Source organism: Grus americana, chromosome 2 (genome assembly GCF_028858705.1).
Source record: "Grus americana isolate bGruAme1 chromosome 2, bGruAme1.mat, whole genome shotgun sequence".
NCBI classification, from domain to species: Eukaryota; Metazoa; Chordata; class Aves; order Gruiformes; family Gruidae; genus Grus; species Grus americana.
In genome coordinates this window covers 72,380,888-72,404,363 of record NC_072853.1, presented here as the reverse complement: position 1 = coordinate 72,404,363, position 23,476 = coordinate 72,380,888, and the positions used below count along the sequence as shown (strand labels likewise).

At 37.9% G+C, this 23,476-nt stretch overlaps 1 protein-coding gene across 2 annotated transcripts in view; it reads right to left on the bottom strand.

The window, feature by feature from the left end:
• TMEM245 (transmembrane protein 245) overlaps positions 1-23,476 on the bottom strand; it is a 98,826-nt gene that overhangs the window by 74,170 nt on the left and 1,180 nt on the right. For both annotated transcript variants that reach the window (XM_054816759.1, XM_054816758.1), the window contains exons 2-5: positions 12,943-13,060; positions 11,633-11,734; positions 11,050-11,157; positions 3,748-3,960 (exon numbers count right to left, since the gene is read on the bottom strand). In XM_054816759.1, coding sequence (XP_054672734.1) covers positions 3,748-3,960; positions 11,050-11,157; positions 11,633-11,734; positions 12,943-13,060 — 541 coding nt within the window. The remainder of the gene's footprint in view (positions 1-3,747; positions 3,961-11,049; positions 11,158-11,632; positions 11,735-12,942; positions 13,061-23,476) is intronic.

The window sequence follows — 23,476 nt, the reverse complement described above, 5'->3', positions numbered from 1 at the left end:
CCTACTGATACACAAATCTCTAAACAAAAGCATACTGCATCCCCAAATACTGAAAACTATGGTTCTAAAGGAAAACAAAATGAAACTTTTAGCAACAGACTCACATAATTCTCCTAGTTTTTCCCTAATTTTTTTAACCAGAATTTAGTAACAGTGAACATCACATGTAGATCAAAAATTACAGATGGTGTTAAAAATTCTAGTTACACAGTAAAATAACTTTCTGTGAAAACATTAGCAGAGCTCCTCCAATTATATCATACTTAGAGCAACATTTGATACTAAATTCCCCATCATTAGATTCAAGTGTACTTTTAATAAAGCTTTTTTTTATTACGAAAGACTACTCCAAACTTGATTCATTGCTTACTGCCATACATCAACACCACAATAATTCCCTCGTCCTCAAAAATTCACATCATGCTTCTACTTGGACAACTGTAAAATGACATACATAGTCGAAAAGGTTAACTTTTAAAATCCACAGGGCATTTACCAAAGTTCCACAAAAGCCTATTATTTGTAAGCCACTTGTGCAACAGTTTACATTCTTGTTCATGGAGAGCTCATTCAACCGTTTTCTGACATTAGGTTTACTTACCCTCTGGCACCATCATGTGGCAAACATGGGATTCTCTTGCAGATAGAGAATAATTTAATAATTCTACAGCAGATCATGCGGCAAACATACAAAAAAGGGGAAAATACAGTGCGAGTGCCAGCACCTAACTTGCAGGTTGAAGTTTTGTATGACGAAATGCAACTCATGGTAAATATACAAACTGCTGCTCAGCAAAACAGGGCAAGCTTGCATTTTACAAGGTGAACAACATACCTGGAATGGCATTCTAACCTTCTGCTATTATTTAAAAATAAGTATTTGAATACTATCTTCTAAAATAACTGGGTGTACACTCATTACAAAGATGACACCAGGAGGTGCTACAGTCAATCACACAGCTGTAGTTATGTTGAAAAGAAACAAGAGAGAAAAAGCTAGAGGACGACTGTTATTGGAAAGATATGAACAAAAGAAGAGAAAGGCTGCATAGTAAGAAATTCCAAACATCTCTAGGAAGCAGAAAATGACCTGAAGACAAAAATAGAACTAAAAAAAAATGCAACAGAACAAGAAAGGAAGTAAATGAAAGATCTTTAAAAAGAGACAATAACAGGATTCCCAGGCTCACATCACTGAACAAAACGCTGCAAAAGTGTTCCACATCCTCATTTATTGCTTAGCTTTTGAATTCAGAAGTCATTTTTTCATCTTTTCATTTTATGGTATAATTTTTCCACCCTCTACATTAAGCAATTTTAAAAGAGCATCTCATTCTACCAAAGTACAAATGCATTCAAGGAAAAATGTTAATGGTACCAATATACTTCTAATAATCTAAATGTTACTTCATGTAGGTCTTGTCTACTAATACAGGGGACTGGTGAAATTAACATCCCTCTATTTAAGGTTTTAGGGGTGGTTTTTATTACTTTTCTTTTTACATACTAGAAGCATTCTCCTGAAGGTCTCAGAAATGCTTAAAGCTATTAGTCTCCTTAAACTTGAAAAGTCACAAGGAAACTTGCTTTATAAGTCTTCCTATTTTCCAGTACTAAGTATTTTTAATACCACCTCTCTTTCTAAAATCCAGGTTATCATCATTCACTCACTGACACTTAATGTGGTCCACTGTTCTAAATTTGGCTCTGTTCATCATTATACTGTTTTTTCATAATATGCTTGTGGTGATCGAGTTATATTCAGTCATATGCCACGAAAAAGCACTTAATGGCCCAGTGTCACTCCTAAGGCAACAGGTCACAAATAGTCTTAACACTAATTTCTATTTTAGCCTGAGTTTATTGCTCAGGTAGCTAATTTAGACCTAGTGACTGGTAGCAGGAGCATTCATCCATTTCAGCTATAGATGTGCACTTTAATCTAGATTTGTCTGGCTCAAGTTTAAAACCAGCCATTGCTGTCTGCCTAACTGCAAAACTATTACACCTATTTCTCCTCCCACCCAAGTATGTATTTCTAAACAGTGGTTAAGTCACTCCCTCACTTTTCAATAAATTAGGCCACTAAGCTCTGCTTCTAGTGAGTCTAAAATTTATTTTCTAATCCCTTTATTATTTTTATAATGCGTTTATAAGCTATATCCAACCTGCCATCGCCATTTCCCATGATGCCCAGACATCAAAACTGGGCAGTTTCTTCAGTAGCAACTACACAGGACTGAAACACAGATCAAACCCCTCTCTCCTCTTACCCTGTATTCAGCAATTTATATGTCTAATCATCACACTACCCTTTAGCTGCTGCTACAGTGCCACAGCCAAACATGCAGCTGTTCCTTTCACCATGCCTCTCAGAGTTCAGAGCCCCTCGAACCTGTAAGCATGGCCCAACAGTCACGATGTCCAGATTTCCAGAATTGGACTTTGTGTATTGGGTGTAAATTGCAAGGTTTTGGTAGCAGGGTGGCCGCTGGGGTGGCTTCCATGGGGAGAGACCAAGGGCTGCCCTGCACCAGACACAGTCGGTTCCAGCTGACTCCACAACGGACCCACCACAGGCCAAAGCTAAGCCCATCAGGCATGAGTGTGAAAATATATTTAAGAAGGGCAGAGAACACTAGAGAGGGAGGAGGGAACACAGAACAAGTGAATAGAGTGGAAGAGGGAACAGAGGGATGAACAGAGGGAATAAGAAGGCCAGGGGAGCAGAAGTGCTCCATGGTGGAGCAGGCACACCACTCTGAGGGATCATGATCTATGGACCCATGCTAGACTAGGTACACAGCTCACGGATGAGCCCACACTGGAAGACAGGAAAAGAGTGAGTGGCTCTGTGGGTACTTGGCTGCTAGTTGGGGCCAACCCACCACACCAGGTAAAAGGGAATATAGCTACATTTAAGTGTTAAATACATTAAAAAATGCAGAAAATTAGCATTTTAACTGAAGTTTAGAGAAAATCCAAGCAATTTAGGAAACTCACTTTGTTTACATTAGGGGGATTGGAGGAAATGCCTTCAGATTCATAGTAGCTCGTGCATATTTCCTGAGTTCCCATCTTCCCTATTCGGCCCCCAAGAGAGTATTGGAAAAAGTAGCATTCAGTTTTAAAATAACCTCTTTAGATAGCTATCATAACTACTCAATTCTTGCTTGATATATAAGAGAACAGATGCATGTAGATGTGAAGCAACAAAGCTAATTAACCCCAGAGCTAGAATTAGAATCAAATTTATCTTGCAACTTGTCCACAGAGCCTAGCAACCCACTTTTCATGGAAATTAAAAGTTAGCATGAGCTGTACTTCAGTACTGAATAACAGCTAAAATATTCTTTATCTGTAGGTGCAAAAACATGAAAAGACAAGACATCGAGAGGAACAAAAACAAAGTACTCCAAACCAAAAGCATTCTTACAATGAAAGGTATGGCACTAAATTATTCCAGGTAACTACAACAGTTGACAGACAAAGCAATTTTACAGGCTTGTCCACTACATGGTAACAGACAGTGCACATCAATCTTCCTATTTGAAGCTACAATTCATCAAGAATATAATAATGTTGACGAACATTATGTTCCTGATGTTCCTAACAAAAAATCTTGGAAAAGTTTTAAATTAAAACTCATAAAAGCCTACAAGCCTTTCCTTCCGTTTTATTTAACACAAAGCCTAAGGCTATCCAAAGTCAACATTTAACATACATTTCAAATAATTGGATTATTACCTGCAAAAGGCACTGGCAATAGCTGCACAATCCAGAAATTTAGCCAGATCTGGACAATGACAATGGCCCACACAAGTGTAACAAAGTAAATATCACTAGTTTTCTTTTTTCTAAGAAAAGATCCAATCTCAGGTCTTTGTCTGCTCCCAGAAGAGGATGAAGAGGAGGAGAAAGATGATGAAGCATGTGGAGGCTGATCACCTTCTGTTGATCCTAAAACAAACAAATGCAAACAAAGAAGCGGAAATTACCACATTAATGTTCACCACAGAAGAGAATACGCTCCCTAGTCCCTAGAACAGGGCTGTGTAAGCTCTCCCACATCATGCAACACCATGCCAAGCAGTGCCAGGAGAAGGAGAGAAGAAAAGATGCCACAGCCTCTAAGAGGCCTCCTGTCACTGCAGGTAAATTACAAGCCAAATACATTTTATCAAATAACCTTAAAACCCTGAAAAACACAAAGTGTAATTCACTTCTAAAAGAAATCTAAAGTCTTAAAAGAAATCTTTTACTTCTATTTCAAATACTCAAAAAGAAAGAAATTTTAGATTTGCTCAAAGCTCATTTAAGCAAAACGAAAAAATACAGCGTACATTCAAGAGGAAGCTTATATCTTACAAATGTCTTATTACACTTTTTCTTTTCCCAAACGCTCACATTACAAACACAGCACTCACACTGTGATCCTAAATTACTTGTTTGTGTAACATAGTTTAGTAACAACAGCAAGCATAAATTAGTCATTAACAAATGTTGTCATTGTCTCTTTCGTAAGTTAGTAGACATGAAATTAATTTCAAAAGTGTGAACTGATGTGTTAAAGGCACTTATAAACAAACAGTAGTCATTTCAGGCAAAAATATTACATCCAAATTAAAATTCTTGTATAGAGAACATAGTAATTTATTCATTTAACTTTTTATTTGGCACATCTGCCTAGTATCAGACTAGTCTGGGTGACACCAAATCCATCTCAGTCACTGTATGTAGAATCTCTTCTTGACACCACCAGTATCAACTTTTACTGAGGCCTCACGCTGGTGGTGAAATGCACACACTTCCCACACACCATTACTTGAAAAAAATTTGCAGCCATGGTGGAAGAACGCACACACAACAAAACCTGAAAAGTTACTCTATGCTGAAGAATAAAAGGCAATTTGTTACGTTGGTATGTACTGCAGCAGGTAAGCAATGAACACAACTCTTTCACTGGACTTGTGTCACATCAACACCAACCACTTTCCTGCCACAAACAAAAACTTCTGTAAAAACTGCATTACAATATACTACATGTACATGAATCAAACAACTCACGTTCCACGCAGGTGGGTTTTAACTGCAATGTGTTACTAAAGCCCATCCTAGCCTAAAGCATGACAGCTAGAATGTAAAAAAGGCAAGACAGATTTGTAATACATGTACAGTAGTGGCAAGTGACAAATTCTGCAGCCTCACACACTAGATGAACACTCTTCTTCTGTTGTGGAAATCTGCACTGGTGTTCTACAAGCAAGTGGAACTATTTTTAGAGCTTATCAACACTTCCCCACCACACTAATACAAATAACACAGATCTATTGATTCACCCAATTGATAGACACCGGCACGATGACAGAAACATCAGCTGGTTGCTGGTAACATATTTGGTGGAACTTTTTTCCACTTTTGGTGGAACAGAATATTCCCAACAGAACCTGGAAGAAGGAACTCTGCAAGCAGCTGAACACAGCAGCAGCTTCAGGTGTAGTGCTTCTTGGCAAATCAGTTTGTATCTCAAAGGGATGAAGGCCAGCCCTATCATATACAAACTACACGCTGGAGAAAAAGACACGTTATTTTTTCCTAAGGGGAGACAAAGTTACCTGTAAACAGCAGCTTTCCTAAAAAGACAAAGTGGTTTTGCCATAAGAAATAGAGAGTGTATCATTCCCCTGTACTTCTCAGTCTATTTTTAATGAAGCAGAAGAATACTAATAGAAACAAATGGATCCAGCTTACAACGCACTAAAGAATCACAAATCTGAAAGCAGTATATCCATAACTGAGAATTCTCCCCTAACAATTCAACTTACTTAACACTTTTCACTTTTTTTTTTCCTCCAACATTAATATAATGAACATAAGAAGTAACTTGACAACAAGCAGAAACTCAAATATTTATCAAAGGGAAGGAAGTGCTAAAAGTCAAAATAGAAAAAAAAAAAAAGGAGAATTTAATATGCTGAAGTTTATGCCTCAAGATTAAAGTCATCCAACACTTTTTGCCCCCAAAGCCCTTAGTAAAGTCACTTTTATGAAAAAAAAAAAAAAAAAAAGAATATTCCTTCTTTTGGTAATGAAAAATTTGATCAACATAATTTTGCAATGAAAAAAATGAAATAAGAGCAACAGTAATGTTAAGAGTAGTACCAATTAAACTGCCTCATTCTCTTACAGTTTCCCTATTAACTTAAGCAGACTGTACACAGAATGCAAAACACAGATAGGAAAGAACTGACAGGAAGAAAAATAATAATTAAAAATAGACTAAAAATTCCTAGGGGATCCCAAGACAAGAAAGCTTTTTCAGAACGCAGTTCTGCAGCCTTTTATGTCAAACTAAATTGGCACTGCCAATGAGCCAGTATTCTCTCCGTGACAGACTCCTTAGCATCAGAACTGCCATTCAGTTCTGTATCATAAGTCAGTTCACAAAGTTGACCCACCCAAAAAACCCACCCAACTTTGCAAATGAAAAAAAGTCACATTTTGTTAGTGTCCTGGTTTCAACTGAGAGTTAATTTCCTTCATAGTAGCTAGCATGGGGCTATGTTTTAGATTTGTGCTGGAAACAGTGTTGATAATATAGAGATGTTTTCGTTAGATGGACACGTTTTTTTGTTGTTGAGCAGACGCAGAGCCAAGGCCTTTTCTGCTTCTCACACCACCCCACCAGCACAATGGCTGGGGCTGCACAATAAGTTGGGAGGGGACACAGACAGGACAGCTGACCCCAAGTGACCAAAGGGATAGTCCATACCACATGACATCATGCTCACTTTATAAGGGGCTTGGGGAAGAGGAAGGACAGGGCGTGGCAGCGTTCGGAGTGATGGCATTTGTCTTCCCAAGTAACCATCACGCATGATGGAGCCCTGCTGTCCTGGAGACGGCTGAACACCTGCCTGCCCATGGGAAGTGGTGAATGAATTCCTTGGTTTGCTTTGCTTGTGTGCACGGCTTTTTGCTTTACCTATTAAACTGTCTTTATCTCAACACACGAGTTTTCTCACTTTTATTCTTCCAATTCTCTCCCCCCATCCTGCTGGGGGGGAGCGAGCGGCTGCGTGGTGCTCAGCTGCCGGCTGGGGTAAAACCACAACAGTTAGTAAGATATGCTCTGCAAACCAAGGCATGAGTGCCTTGTCAACACAAACAGGGAAGAAAGGTCTAGCAGAATATTGATTTAGAGTAACTTCAGGTTCTGTAAAACCCCAGTTAGTGTGCTTGATGATATTTTTAGAGATAAAACCTGAAAAACACCTATCTTCAACTAATGAACGTATGACAGCCTTTCCCAAATGGCTAGCATAATATCCAATAAAGAATTCTAGCAAAATCATAGAATCATATAGATTCATAGAATGGTTTGGGTTGGAAGGGACCTCAAAGACCATCTAGTTCCAACCCCCCTGCCATGGGCAGGGACACCCTCCACTAGACCAGGTTGCCCAAAGCCTCATCCAACCTGGCCTTGAACACTTCCAGGGATGTGGCTGCCACAACATCTCATCAGGATGTTATACATCAGAATGTATGGTATTTATTTGAATACAATAAAAACAACCAAAAAAAGGTAAATTTTCCAGGCTGTCTTAAGACGTGTTCTCTTCTTTACAGAACATGTTCTCTGTCAAGTCAACTTCTTGCTGGCCATAGCATTTTGAATTATTCTCCTTCCCTTCCTTAAATAAAAGGAAAAGCAGCATAAACAGGAAGGCGAGTGTCTGTATCTCTATTCTCTATGGAGCAGAGTATCAGAACAAAATCTTCAGAGTTAAGATGAAACAGTGATTTTATTATTATTAATGAAAAAGTCTTTCAGAACACCAGGGGAAGGTACCCCCTCATGAATAATCACATCTTTCTGTAATTTCAAGAGAAAAAGATCTTTTTTTTTTTTTTAAGAAAACAAAGAAGGGGGAGAAGAAGGGTAAGAGACATGACTACATTTAAAGATTTCAGTATCTATCATATTCAAAACTAACAAGACAACAGAATCTTGCCTACAAGGCAGATAACAAAATACTGCAGTGGTATCTGCTTCTTAAGCTGTGGACTCTTTATTTGCTGTATACTCTGGAAATTCTTGGGACACCAGGAAGGACAAGTTAGACCACCTTCACTGCTATAATTAAACTCCTCACCCCCAACACTAAATACCAGTATTCAACAACAAAATAGCAAAAAACATGAGTGTTCAGAAAAAACTATGAAATCAATACAGCTTATTTCCCCTCCTGTTTTTTTCATGAACAAATTTAAGCATAAGGAGATCAGTAAAAACATGAAGCACTGATTGTTCTATAATTGATTTAATACAGTATAAGCATTGTTATTGCTACTGACAATTAATCAACCATGACAACCACTGACATATTTACAATACATAGAAGAAAAATCTCCTCCTGAAATCTGGTATCCACCTGGCTGAAGATACGAAAACTTTCAAAATCTTAAACTTCTCATAAAATAGATGTGTGTTACATTACAAGTTCCAAAGCAAGATAACAAAACATCCAAAAATCACTGCAGAGGAAAACCAAGGGAGTTGCAGTTTAACCCTGCAGGTAAAACCTTTTGCTGTATAAGAATAAAGTTTCATCACCATTCGCACAGAAGATCCAAACCAGAGGTGACCAAAAGGACACTTACTACACATCACTGAATAGAATGCTAATTCCCAACACACTGTTGGAAAAGTATATAAACTATTATTAGGAGTGGTAAGGCTCTGATAATAAGTGAATGTCGCAAATAACCGTCTTGACACAGGCAGGCATGGGCTGATGACGAGGGAGTGTTGACCAAGAACAGAACCCATGAAGGCAGGATACCGCCTCGTGAGCCAGCTCCCCTATTCCCGAAACATGCAGACAAAGAGCATCTGTCTTCTGTGCGCATGTGCCTGTGAAAGATTATCACTTGGTCAGCCACGAATCGGGAAGACAGTGAGACCCCCGAGACTCTCACAACCTACCGACTCATTTCTAGAACGTTTCTGAACATTCCTGAGCACATATTGTGCCTGCTCAGTGATGACAGACCCCCGCCCACAGGGCAGGCACATTGGATTACAAAAAGGGGAAATCTAAGTCTTCGGTGCGCACCTGCCACCTGAGGACTACCACTATGAGCAGAAAACATTGCTGGATCCAAGGGTGGTGGTATCTTTTTTCTTTTCTTCTCCTTCTTTCTCTCTTTCTTTTCCTCTCCACCACTCTCTTTGTAACTTCATTTTCGGCACATTAGGGTAATATCGTTACAAGTTTTGCTAAGCCATTATCTTGCGTGGTTCCGCTGAGTTTTAAGTAAATCTGTGATTTATTTGAACCTCTCAACTAATTGTCGTTACTCCCGACTACCGCCCAGAGAATTAAAAAGTTAACCTCACTCTCACCCACCGAGTGGGACAGGACAGGAGTAAGCAGGAAGCTCCATATTTGTTCTTTTCCTGCTGTGAAGGAAAACAACAACAGAATTTGCAAGACAAAAAGAAAAAAAAGATCGTGTTAACTGTCTCAGGAAAGTAAGTCAAAAAATATTCACTATAAAAGACATCTTCGTAAAACTGCTGTAGTTTTCTTTTGGCCAAGAGAAGTTACAACTTGAAAGGAGAAAAAAAAAAAAAAGTCTTAAAGAAGAGAAAAAAAAATTAAAACTGGTATGTAAATTTAAAAAAAAACAAACAAAAACCAAACCACCACACAAGCAACAAACAAGAACACAACCACTTACATAACACATTTGTGGGAGACTGTTGCTTGGCCAGATATTCAAAATCCAGCTAAAAAAAAAAAAAAATCTCATTTCCAAAATTAAAGATTAGAGACAGCAATATAAGAAAACTGTCACCTTGATGCTGTTCTCAAGTTTCAGGACATCCATCCATCCATAGGGCTTTATATTTATTTTTATGATAGTCACGTAAAATGTAGAAACAAAGAAAATAATAAGCTGTCAAAAGCTGCCCTTTTTATATTTAAAAATGAAACATGTTTTCAAGTACAGCTTACACTGACATATTTAAAATTAGGAAGTGTGCTTACATTTCATCAAAAGATTTCTGACGAGCTTGTTCTACACCATTTCACATGGTGGCTGAAGTAACTTTTTAGTTTCATGAACGGTAGCCTTTAGCCAGAAGCTGCTCAAAGCATTCTCTCCTACACAATCACCATGTTTCCTCCTCTGGAGCACATTTACACATTACAAAAAATATTAAGAACATACTGTCTTGAAGCAGACAACTCTTACACACAGCCAATTTCAAACTGAAATTTTGGAAGTTCACACTCTGTCAAGTTGAACAACCTGTTTTGTCTACTTCCAGGAAATGGATGAAACCTTTCAATTTCCAGAGATCTCCGTAATAGCTTATTTTTCTAGTATTGCATTCCATCAAAGGCCTAACCAGAAAAATGACGGTAAGGTTCAAAAGCAGAGATGGACATCTAAGCGCCTTCTTTGCAACTCTTTCAAGCCATTTCTTACAGATTTCTAGTTGTGTTATTGCAAATGAAAGTACTGTGAGTCAAGCTACAATGTCAAGTAAACTCATTGCAGGAAAGACTTTGAGCGTACCATAGTTAAACAGAGCAAAGTGGGTTTTTGTCACTGTGACGTACACAAAAATTATTCCAGTCTGTCTGTACCTGGTCCAGAAATCCAGTACATATACCTCGTAACTGCCAACAAACCAAAAGAAGGCTCGGTAAAATTAAAAAATTAGAATAATAAAGAATAGGGAAAACCCACGCCCACACTTTAAAATAATAAAAAAATAATAAATTCTTCTAGTCAGGCTTTCTAAATGTACAGAGAGTCATGTAAACTATCATTTGAAAGATAGTTTTTTTATTACCACCTTCATAACATTTTTAAAAACAGATAAACTTGTTTCACGAGGTAAGTATAAATGTGCGATTTTGGTCAGGATGAACACGATAGGGACTATTTCGAAATTTGTTCTTAGCTCCCTCCAATTTCATGCCTTTAGAGCAAATTCAAATGTTTTCTTACAGAGTATTCAGTCACCTGAGGGTTGTGAGGAATGTTCACTACTGGAGTCATCTTCTGTCATTGAAATTGCCATGGCAATTGTTGAAGCAGCAATGGAAATCATCTGACCAGGAAGCTCTGCCCCTGTAAAATAGGTATGTATATGTAAATGAAGAAAAGCTTAAGTCTTAAAATGTTTTATTTGTTGCTTGATATCCACTGAAGCTGACAAGCAACAGAAATTATATAGACAGACACTGTTGGTTTTTAATATGTATTGTATGTAGTCAATACAATCCAAAAGGAATGAGTGCTATTAATTTTAGTATTACAATATACCTGGAACCAAACCCACAAAAACAGTTATTTGCTTAGCATTTTCTTTGCTAATGTACTGCTACTGACCAACTCATTTGCAGTTGCTGGCAGTCTGATTAATCTAAAAATCTCTATAAAAGATAATCTATTTTAGTTAACAAAGATTATGACGACTTTAAAGAAAACTAAAACAGCAAGACAGGAAAAAAGTTTCCCAAAATAATCACACAGCTAGTACTAGAAAGGAACACCTGATGTTTGCTTTTTGGCCTTCCAAAAGAAATAGTGACTCCTTTCTTACCAGAAGACTCCTTTCCATTATGCTGTTCATGCAACATGCCTACAGTCATCAGAACGACTATAACCAGAAACACGGGAATTCTCCAGGAACCTGCCACAGAAGCTGAAAGATACAAGGGGTTTTTTTATGAGAAAAATTACACCGTTAATAAACTCTACATTTAGCAAAACCAAGAAAGGCACCACATCAACCAAGAACAATCTGGGCAGAAACTAAGAAGTTTTCTACATTCACAGAAAGGAAGAATAGAAAAAACAGGTGAACAAGTTTCTCAATGAATAAACCAAGTTGTTACCATTTCTAACTTCAGTGACTTTATGCTGATATACTTTAGAGAACAATTTTAAAAACAACATGCAAAATTACATGAAAATACACACAAAATAAAAACATTTTAGATATCAGAGGCAATTCAAGCTCCCTCAAAAAAATAAACTCTGCATTTATGTTGGATCTCCACAGAGTGGCACCAAGCAGTGCCTTTTTGGGTTCTGGCTTTTCAGCTAATACCTCCAGCAAATACAAGACTGTCAAAAAGTAAGCAAACGCAAAGCCATTCTCTGTAGCTTAAAACCTCAGGACAGTGTCCCCACATGGTCAGAACAATCCTTGAAAACTGCTGCTAAAGCAAAGTAAATCATGAAGTACACTGTGAAACTTCCATCATGATAGTCGTGTATCATCTGCATGATACTTTCACCATAAACTCTCATAATATAATCAGATAATCTGTTATATGAAATATGTAAAATAAATATAATACTAATAGATCACTATAATCTTATATTTGTACTAACATCATATAGATTACTGGAAAATTTATCTGATATTATTAATATCATATTGACATGCTTGTTGACTACCTGATAAGAGTCTGTGTTTTTTCTTGCTTCTACTACTACTATTAAAGGCATTTTACAGCTTCAGCCTTGGCCAACTGCAGGCTCTCAAGAAAATAATAGTATTAAAAATCATCACAAGTAAAAGTCTAAATCCACCCACATGACCCCAGCCCTTCCCCACTGTCAGGGAGTCAGTACCATGTCTGTGACTGCAAGAGCCAAATAAGGGAAAACCATAGAAAGTACAAACTGGGCAGGAGGAGTGGAAGACACATGTTGCTCAGCATCTTGTTGCCTTCCCATTCCATGCACCCTGCTGGCCACATGCAGCCAGAGTTACTGAGCAGAGAAAACAGCCTGCATCTCAGCTAAACATCCATTATATGGATTTAGCAGAACAAGCGAGTAGCTTTGGAAGATAACAGAATCCCAGCAGATGCATCAGAATAATAAATTCTTGTTACTCACCTAAGTGAAAGAGCAGCATAATCCAGACAGGGACAGAGATTCCTTTTAAGTAACGTTCAGTGCTTATATTCCACTTGAATGAAACCACCAGCAGGTAACCAACTACCAACGTCCATATCTTTAAGACAAAGATACACACAGGTATGTATACATATTTGAGTACAATACAGCTATATTTTGATGTGTGTGTATACACACACATGCACGTACCCCTAGCTGCCATACTGAGAAAACTGAAGTCCAGTTCCAATTCTTTAAGAAGTCCACATTTCGGAACTGTCAAGTAATTATGGGAGGTTTTGCTCCATGTAAGAGAAATGTAAAGTTTGTGCAAAGTGTAAGAACAGGCTAGACATGCCTTTGGTCTGCCTTCAGTATGGCTCTAACGTGAGGGGGTATACACGCTTTGCTAGACACAAACCCTGAATGAAGATGTTTTTGCAGCTGAGACCAAAAAATTACTCTATAACTACTATTGCAAGGCGAGAACCTAAATGAAACAGGGCCACCAGCAGCACCAGTGAGGCCACAGGGACATAGAGCCAGCAGCGCACCACTCATTCCAGCACAGAGCAGCTTGCCAGTTCCTGTGTTCCAGTCCAAACAGACAAAGGGGGGGTTTAAGCCAAAGATAAACATTAGGAAAAGCAACAGAAATTGCTGTTCCTCAGCAGTGTTCGTCCACAAAACAGTCATACCTTCGAATAACTTGTGATGTATCATTTTATCAAACATTTAACTAAAAACACTAAAGAGACAGAAAAAGGTCCACGACAACGTATCAAGAGGCAGATGCGATCATTTTGCTTTTGCTGCTTCTAACTGCCTTCTACAACTTGGCTCATCAGACACATCGCAATACAGAATTCTAATTAAGAATCTTGAGATGAAGAATTTGAACTTGAAAATGCTGAAAAGAAGAAAGCAGAAACCAGAACAGGCAACAGGAGGTGAAAAGCTGCTACTCAGCAGATGTGAAATACAAGAGGTATGAAAATCTGTAAAAATAAAAACTCCCTGTTGCATTCTTAAAAAAAAAAAAAAAATCTGACATTTCTGGCTCAAAGTCCACAAACATTCCCTATCCATAACCAGTTAGGGACACCTTCAAATTTACACTTATAAATCCATAAATCCCAATGAAGTTTAAACAGAACTTCTATTAACAGCATTTGCTGAATCAGACATCACTGTAAGAATGCACTGGCAGAGACACAGAGTAAGACAGAAGACACCAAAAGAGATTTCACCTCTTTACTCTGCGCTATATGACTCACTCTGAAGAGGCAACAGTCCCTGTGAAAAGCCGGTTTGTGTGACTACTCCCATGTACCTACTTGGTGTAGAGGAAATCTTGTTTGTGCTGAATTCAGCAGACAAGCATTAACTTCAGAGGGAATGCTCATACATACAACGTAATTTAAAATCACTTAAGAAATGTGAACAAATGTATACCCTTCTCATACTAATCTTTCTCATCAAAGCTCATCAGTCCAACTTTTCCCTACCACCTACCTCTAGTTTTGCATCAACAGAGCTGCATAATGCTTATGGCCAAATGTGGACTCAAGACAAATGTCTAAAACGAACACAACTCTTAGACATTAAGACAAAAGTCATAAACAAAAATATTTTTATCTGAAATGCACGGCAGCACTCCTTAAACAGTATAGGTTTATAACATTAATTCACTCACAAGGCATATTACAGCACGGCTGTAATTGCCAGAGATAATTCAGCATGAAGATGCTATCCTACTCCCTAACTCCAGCCATACAGGATCTTTGCATAATAAATATTCCAGCATCAAGGCAATTTTTAGCTTTTAAGTTTAATGATAAATTACAATTGAGAGACTCAGTAAATTCAATAAATTAAACTTTCTGATTAAAAATACACCAAAAGTAGGAGGCTAACAGGGCATAAGCCTATGTTTAACAGCCAACAAAGCAACCATGTAACACTGCTTTTAGCTATGCATGTAGCTGAACTAAAAGCTAGCATTTCAGGGTTTAGGTATTCAATAATTTTTTGTGTTGTAAGCTACAAGAATTCATCAATTCTCATTTCTAAAAGCTTAGCAAATGACCCAAGTAAAAGTATTTCTTATTTCTACTGAATAGAGAGAAATAGCTTATTTCAAAATAAAGAAGTCATCTTGTTTTGGAGATCAAACAATAACAATCCAGAAGCCCTGTAAAAAACCCCTATGTAGTCAATTGACTGGTGCAAGAGGTTTAATTTCAGTGACACCATGGACTAATCAGTTCTTTATCAGTTAATGTTACGGCCAAGCACCTCCCTATGCTGCAAGAAATACACTGCATGGGAACTAGGGTAGCCTACTTCTCTAACCTGGGTAGCCTACTTTCACAATAATTCATAGCTGAAAGCAACTGACAAAGCAAATTAACTTAAAATGACATGGACTAGGATTTCATCTCATACTAACTTGGCAACAGCCCACTTCTTTTTTTTTTCTCCTTAACCCTTTAAGTGCATGTTATATAACCTTTCCCACTGTTTTTCTGAAGGGTCTCCAAAGGTTTTGGCTGCAAAAGCATGAGAATATTAATAGCTTGTTTACTATTATATGTCCATTTCAACAACTGACAAAATGGAAATGAAGAATAAAAGATACTGTCTACTTTCATTAAAATTAAGCTACTGTAATTACATTGCACTGAAACTAGAACAGATACAAATTCCATGCTAAACCAAAATGCCTATAAATTCGATTTATAAGAGTATATAGCTAACCAGGTAACTAATAGACACAGTTCAGATACTGCAGAATGCATTAGCTACCATAAACCATTTATTTATCAAGCTGAAGTCAGTTGCAGATGCCTAACTTTCACCATGTAGTCTGAGATTTTAAGTGCCTATTCAATCACAATTAATATTTACAGATGTGCACAACTCCCATATATCAGAAATTTAGGATGGTTTAATCCTGTAAGCTTTCCTTTTTCTTCCTTCCCTCATCTTCATTCTTACAGCTGTAAGATTGCAGTGTAACTTCTTGGATTTCAGCATCTACTTTTGGGTTACAGTGGTAAATTTAAAAAGCCAGATTTAGAGACATCTAGGCAAGTCTGAAGGGCTTCAGTTCTCTTTAAATTGCCAACTGGAGGCAAAATTACACCATAGAAAGATGCAGCTTTTATGTTAAGCTCAAGCATCTGCTTCAGTGTTTTGATTTTTCTTTTAAATTTCAGTGTTGGAAAGTCTAGGATTTATCAGCATGATGACTGTACCACCAATGTTACTGAATGTTTGTTTCCAGTTCCAGTTAAAGTTGAGAGAATTTGAAAATCTAAGACACTCTTTCAGCTTTGGTATCATTTTTCAGTGAGAGTGAACTCTTTCTTACTACTCAACTCTTGACAACATTTATATTGAAGAGTAAAATTCTTTATTTACACAGTTCACTCCCCTTTTTTTTTTTTCCTATCAGCAAGTTAGTCTTCAAGGGAGAGGTTTTACAGATGGGCTCATGTAATAGCTCACTGCTACTGAAAGCAGCAGTCCATGCTCTCCCACTGCCAGTCAGGCAGTCCCACCTCTTCTGTATACCAACTTCAATGTTTGTCCAGCCAAAGTCCCTAAGCTGATCTAAAGAAAAAAAAAGAAAAAATCCAAAGCCCCCCCCCCCCCCAAAACCCCAAACAACAACTATCCAGAAAAAAACCCCAAGAGTTTATAATCTAATTCAGTTACAGCTAAACAGGCTCACAGAGATAAGACAGGCATGGATAACAGGGCAACTGAAGCCTATGTCAGAAGCAGAATAAGCAAGAACAGCTCCTCATTGGTAGCAAAGCTGTCAGAACAATTCAGCCTTCCTTGGAACGTTGCCCCAACAATTCAGCATCCAGCAACAAACACACTTCCTACTTGCTTCATGTAAACCACCCCATAGTAAACACAACTGTCAAGACCAAGCAGAATACCCAACAGAGTTACTTCTTTCAATACATGCCCTGCCAACCTTCCAAAAGTTTCCAGTTTTAAACAACTCAGGACCTACCAAATGGCATGTTTCAACCTTTTTCCAGGTGTAGCTCTACCCTCTCCTTTTGCCATTTCAAAGTGTTGTTTTTTCCCAGGCTGCTCTTTTCCACTTGGAAATCATATGGCAAAGTTTTTTAACATTTCGTTTGGGGTTTTTTTGTTTGTTTGGCTGGGGGTTTTTTGAGATATTTAAAACTGTTTGATGAAACTATGGATCTAATTCAAACAGTTTCCTATTTTCCAGTTTGTTTCAGGGCTATGACAAAAAAGCCATCCTATCTCACTACTTCCCTTTAACATTTAAAAATAAAATTTTCTTTTTGAAATAGATATTTTCATTAGTTTTTCTTAAAATAGGAAATCCTTAAAAATATTGACCAAACATTCCCACGGCACTTTTGCAAACTTTTTTAATCAGTGCTGCACTGAGTGAAGCTGGTTGAAGAAGTGATCTTATGACAGCAGATCATTATTTCTTCCTCTTCTTCCTCAGTGGCAAGGCAAAGGAAAATGAACCTACACAAAAGCCAAGCAGAATAGTGTTGAACTTGAAAAATGAAGTGACACAAGAAACTAAATGCATTGCTGAAAGCAAAACTGTGTTTGCTGTTAGTAACATCACGTTTTCTTTATCTGTCTGTTCATCTGAAAATAGCTTTCTAAACAATAAAAGAGATAATAAGGAACCAGGTGAGGAATTATGAAAATGTCATTTTGATTCCAGTTTTCAGAACCAAAATTAATTCCATGTGGCTTTACTGTGTATTCCACAATACACAAGAGGAAATATCCCACAACGTGCAGTTTAGCAGAATGACGAAAATATAACTGACTTTCATTTACCATGGAGACAGACTTTGTCAAATACATACAAGAACAAAAACCCCCAAACCAACTAATCACACATATAATACTATTGCCCACCTCAGAGCAAACTCAACCACCTCTTCCCTTCACTAAAGAAGCCATCATTTACCTAAGCAGGTAAATGGCATCCTGATTTTTTTTCCTAAGTGAATCCAAGTAAGCATAAACCTGACAGACTGGGTTATTCCTTGTCTTAAGTCCAAAGGACTAGAACCCTCAACTGTGACATATATCCACATAGCTATGTTTGACATTAACACACAGACTGCTAAACCACATGAAACAGAAACCTGGTGTTTAGCAAGACTACCCCTTTTTGAAGGGACAAAAGTATGCACTCATAACTAGAATCCTGAGGTGGGGGGGGGGGACTGACCATCAAAATCAACACTGCCACACGTGTCCTGCAACATTTCCCACACTGTGAATTTAAGGAAGTCCATTACATCCAAGAAGATTGCAGCAATGGATGTTGAAAATGCTCTTCCTTTAGTTTTCCTTTCCTGTCTTAATACAAAAGTAATTTGTGAGAAACACCGTTAATAAAAACGCTATTCAGAAATCAAACTTTTCAAGATTCACTCATGAAAAGAGTTTTTTCAGAGCACATCAAATTCTTTCCCTGCAGAGAGTATCACTGCTCTGACATACTTCATGATGATACCTTCACAAGAGATGGCTCTTCAACACATCCAACTTCTTTGCCTTCTTGCTTTACTATAGAGAGCAGAGTTAAAATTTTGCTGGACAATTCCATAACAATCATTCCTTTCAGAGGTGGTAGAAAAAGAAATATTGTGTTCAAATAATACATATAAATACCAAAAAATAACTAACTTTATGTAACATACATCATTAGGCTCAAGGCTAGCATCAGCTTAGTGCCTGGGGCTGCAGTTCATGCATATAAATCTAAACAAGCTCATAAGCCTTTTCAAGAAAGGTACCTCGTAGCAGGTTCTCCCAAAACTGAGGGTGGGTGCAGAAGGGAAAACAAAGGTGGAAAAGAAAACACCATCAACATCTCAGTCTTTCCCAGCCCCTCCCCATCCTGTTTTTAAATAGGCCACATGTGGCTCCACACCCTTGATCTCTACCAAGTTGTGAAAACAAATCAAAAACTGTGGGTTTGGTAAGGTATGTTTACAGTCTGTACCTGGCTGTGTGATTTGTAAGTCATGATATCAAGTAATGAAACAGCAGAAAGAATACTTAAGGGCTTTTTCAGGTGTGTGGCTTTTATGGCGGGCAAGTTTTAAAAACCTGGAAGCCTGCTCTAAGGAGAAAGGGAAGGAAAAAAAACCAAACTAAAAAACCAAACCCCATCTGAAACACTTAAAGAACAGGAATTATATGCAATTCAAAAATTAGAACTGTGTTTTCCTCATTTATAGATGTTCCCCCATTATAGTCATATTTAACCCTGTGCTAGCAGAAAAATTGCCCCATCAGGTGAACTTAATAAAATGTAGATTTTTTTTTTTCACCTCCACAGGTGGTATTCAACAGCATTGTGGAAGCCAAGCACCTTGGATCCTGTGACTCAAAACCTTTGCCAAGAAGCACATTTGAGAATTTCAGTCTGCAAAGGTTACTTTAGGGACTGCTGACATATAGTGCCAACACAAATGGAGGTTTTTCTGGTGGATGTCTTTGACAGCTTCCCTGACAGGGAGCAGACAGTTGACTGGCCAAAACAGACAACGTCTGCTTTGACAATATTCCAATGCAGTAGCGATGGCAAATGGTGACAAACCAAGGAAGAAAGATTGGCCACGGGAGAAAGATTTTGACAGCCCTGTAATCAAGTTCACTCCAGAGAATTCTGCCAATTATGATTATATCAGATTTAATTTACTAAGATGAACTTCAGAGTCAACTCAGAGCAGCTGTGTAATTCATTTCATCTGCCGGGATCTACAAACTGTTTTCTAAATAAATATAAGCATGTGAACCCTGATGGAAAAAAAAAAAAAGAAAGAAAATACAACCAATAGCTGGCATTTCCTGTATATTACTGTAAGTGTAAAATGTCAGGCTAATGGCGTTTGAAGTCTTGTCATAAAGCAGAAGAATTTCCTGTCCCTTAGATACAGTGATGGATACAAGCATACTTCCTACAAAACTGGGACAACAAGGCAGTGTTAAGATTAGTCTTCAGAAGGTATGCTAACTGCAAGGGTAACCATGCAGAATTTGTCATAGCATATAAACATGAAAGGGTATATTCAGTCCACTGTGGAACAAACTCCCCTCCTTTTCATAAAAAAAAAACCCCAACACAACAGAAAAACATTCCCCTTCCCTATGACATATAACCGAAGTTCATGTAGAGCGCATGTCCACTACAGAAGACTTCTGCAAACAACCCATAGAGAAGGCTGGAGTCAGACCAAGGAACTCATCTGGAATTTATAACCAGCTCCTAGCTTTAAGGCCCAGCAGCCTACTACATTTCTTCAGCAAGCTTCTTTAGAGATGATGCAGGAACTGTAAAGCACAAAGGGAAAGAAAAGGAGACGGTGGGAACAAGGAGATAGTGGGAACAAGATGCTTGTAGACTAGCTTAAGATCTTGCAATTGTTCTTCAAATGTAGTGTTTTGCAATCACTTATCAAACGGTCCTATCATGGAGGTATCTAGGATTCCTAATTCCTAAATTGCAGGTGTGACTTAACAACCACAGACAGGAATATAGCCATTTGCAAATCTTCACTCATCAACACCATGAATGGCTTTCTCAGATTTGACAACAGTACAAGAAAGCTCTGTAACACACTGGTGCCAAGATACAGCTTACTATGCCATTATCACATGCAATTGCTGCATTTGGAGATTTGTTTCTGGAACTGCATCATTGCCTGGTAGATACCATAAAAATACCTTTAGTTAAAGAACACCAAACTGGTATCCCCAAACCCTGTAATTGTTCTCAGTCAAATTCCAATGACAGGCATCCTCTCACTTCTCGAGTACAGCACAGGGAATCAGAAAGGGAGAAGGCAACCATGCGTGTTCTTCCTCTCTGTAAGCAGCAGGGCCATCCAGGTGAGGCAAAGCTCCAACTAAGATTAAATACACTGTACACCTTTGCAGCCCAAGGCAGAATGGTTGGTGGCTGGAGCACAGACATTCATGGTTCACAAGATGAAAATTACCATAAACAAATGTACTATGCTAGTCAGATACTGGTACACTTAAAACAAGCCATGCTTGCTCATCTCTTTTATGCTTTTAATAAACGATTTCTATATTATACTCTTGGCAAGAAAGTATTCCTTGCTGTCTACAGGGAAAATTTACTTATTTTATGTTAATTAAGTTATTCAGAATCAAAATATTTCAAAACACAGAAACCTAGATTGGCTTAGTGGGCTGCTAAAAGACACAGTGCAAGAAATGAAGTTACCATTACTTTTACTTATCACACAGAGTATCTACAAACAAAAATATTTGTAATCTTCATGCAAGATAACGTACAGAAGGAACCATGGAGGATTCAGATCCTAGAGAAGAACAGTACAATGGAGCAAACTGACTCATGATATCCAAAATTCCTGTGCAGCTAAAAAGCAGACTACACATGCAAACAGAGTCCTACAATATAACATGGCAATTAAACGGCTTTAAAATGCTTAACTGAAATTAAAGCAGATACTATTAACTGACCCAGCTCAAGGCTCCTCAGCAGCAAGGATTAAAAAAAGTTATGCTGCTACAGCTCTGAGCTAATACAAATCAGGTAACAGCAAAATTTAAAAAAACCCCAAAACCCAAAACAAAAACAAACCACAAACTGGAACAGAAAAATCCTGTAAAGTGTATAAATGATGCTAGGCTGAGTTGAGGTTATTTACAAAGGGAAGCCCACAGCTTCTTTCTCATATAGGTCCCCAAAAGGAAACATAGGCAGCTTGCTTAGAAAGCTACCACAACTGATTTGCTTAAGAGAGTCCGTGGTCAGTTATTTTGACATGAAATCAAAAGTTTCCCAAGGAACTCAAGTCAGAGGAGTTCTGGGAGTTTACTGACTTTTGCCCAGTTAAAACCTTATAGCACTTCAATGAACACAAGCGTTATATAAAAAACACCAGGGCAAAACAAAAGTATCAGACACCGCCAAACAAAATTGCACTGAGCATGCACAGGCATCCAGTAGTGCATTATAACCACAGTTATGAGGTTCAATCGGAGCAACTTATCCCATGTAAATATAGCTTAATTAACCAAGATCGAATAAAGGACTGGACTTAGCCAAGTCAGTTAGTGTAGCAATATTGCTGATTTGTTAAAAATAAAACGGGTAGGCTAATGTAAAGGGAAGTCTTAAGCTTATCAAGTAAACTGTGTAGCAATTAAATCAAAACTTCCCATCAGTACCAAGCCATGCTTTACATTCTTCCACCACTCAGCTCAAGGTAAAAATGGTTGCATTTTGCCTCTTTATAACAATACAGAGTGTGTCCCTGTTTATTTACTCAGTCTTCATTATACTTTTGCAGACCAGAAACACACCTCTCCTGACATTTTCCAGCGTATGACAAAACTTCAGAATAGAAAGCCAAGAAAATCACTTCTTCCAATGTTTGCCTTCAGGAGACAAAACCACATTCTCCAGTCCACTCTATTCAAACTAGAAAGAGCTCAAAATATCTTTTACCAGTACATTCAGGAGAACTATTACTTTTTTGTTTCTGGTATACACCTCCAAAGTTGTGTTTGAGATTTCAGCATGCACCAGCTCCACCAAAGGAATAAAACTAGTATTCAAAGAACATGTGTAATTCAAAATCAGAAGCCTGGACAAGCTTGGTTTTGCTCTTTTTTTTTCTTGACAGTTTCTCTCTCTTGCCCACGTAAGATCAGTTTTAGGTAGTTCTTCAGTTTTATTTCCATGTATATCCCCATTAAACCAACTACCTATGTCACTTTCCATTCCAGGTGTGTTTTGTTTGTTTAAAAAAACTAAAGCAGCTTAACAAAAGTCTTTGACACTAAGAAATCTGAGTATGCCAATTGTACATCAGTATTTAATAAAAGTACAACTTACTGACCTTCTGTGCTTTCACATATCCATTTACTTCAGATATGTACTATTTTTGCATTTTCAATTATAATTAACAAAATGAAAATGAGTTCTGCCAGAGGTTTTAACTAGTCTACCCACTGAAGAGAACACAGGGAAAAGCAGTCTCCTAGAATCTTTACCGTAAGTAACATTTATAAGCTAAATAAACAGCTCTAGTTTTTAATGTTCAAATGGAGTTTGCACCGCTTGATACTTTAAGAAGGGGGAAAAAAAAAATAAATAAGTACACTGAGAAACAAGCCTTAAGATGCCTTTCTCCCCCAAGTCAATTGCGGAGCTTTTCTGCTATTTCACAACACTTAAAACACATCTTACGGTTCAACAGAGTCGACGTTTGCCCAAGATCTCACTTCAATTACACCTTTGACTTAACAGCATCTCAAAACTGGGGCATGACTAAACTACGGGCATGAAACACCGACCGAGAAAACGTATCTGCTTCTGCTGCACCCACTTGATGATACACAGCACCTCTCCACGACGTGGGTTATAACTCTGGAGCTATTTTTAAAGCTATTTTACACCGGGTTTTTATAGCGAAGGCTCGGTTTGCCCCACACC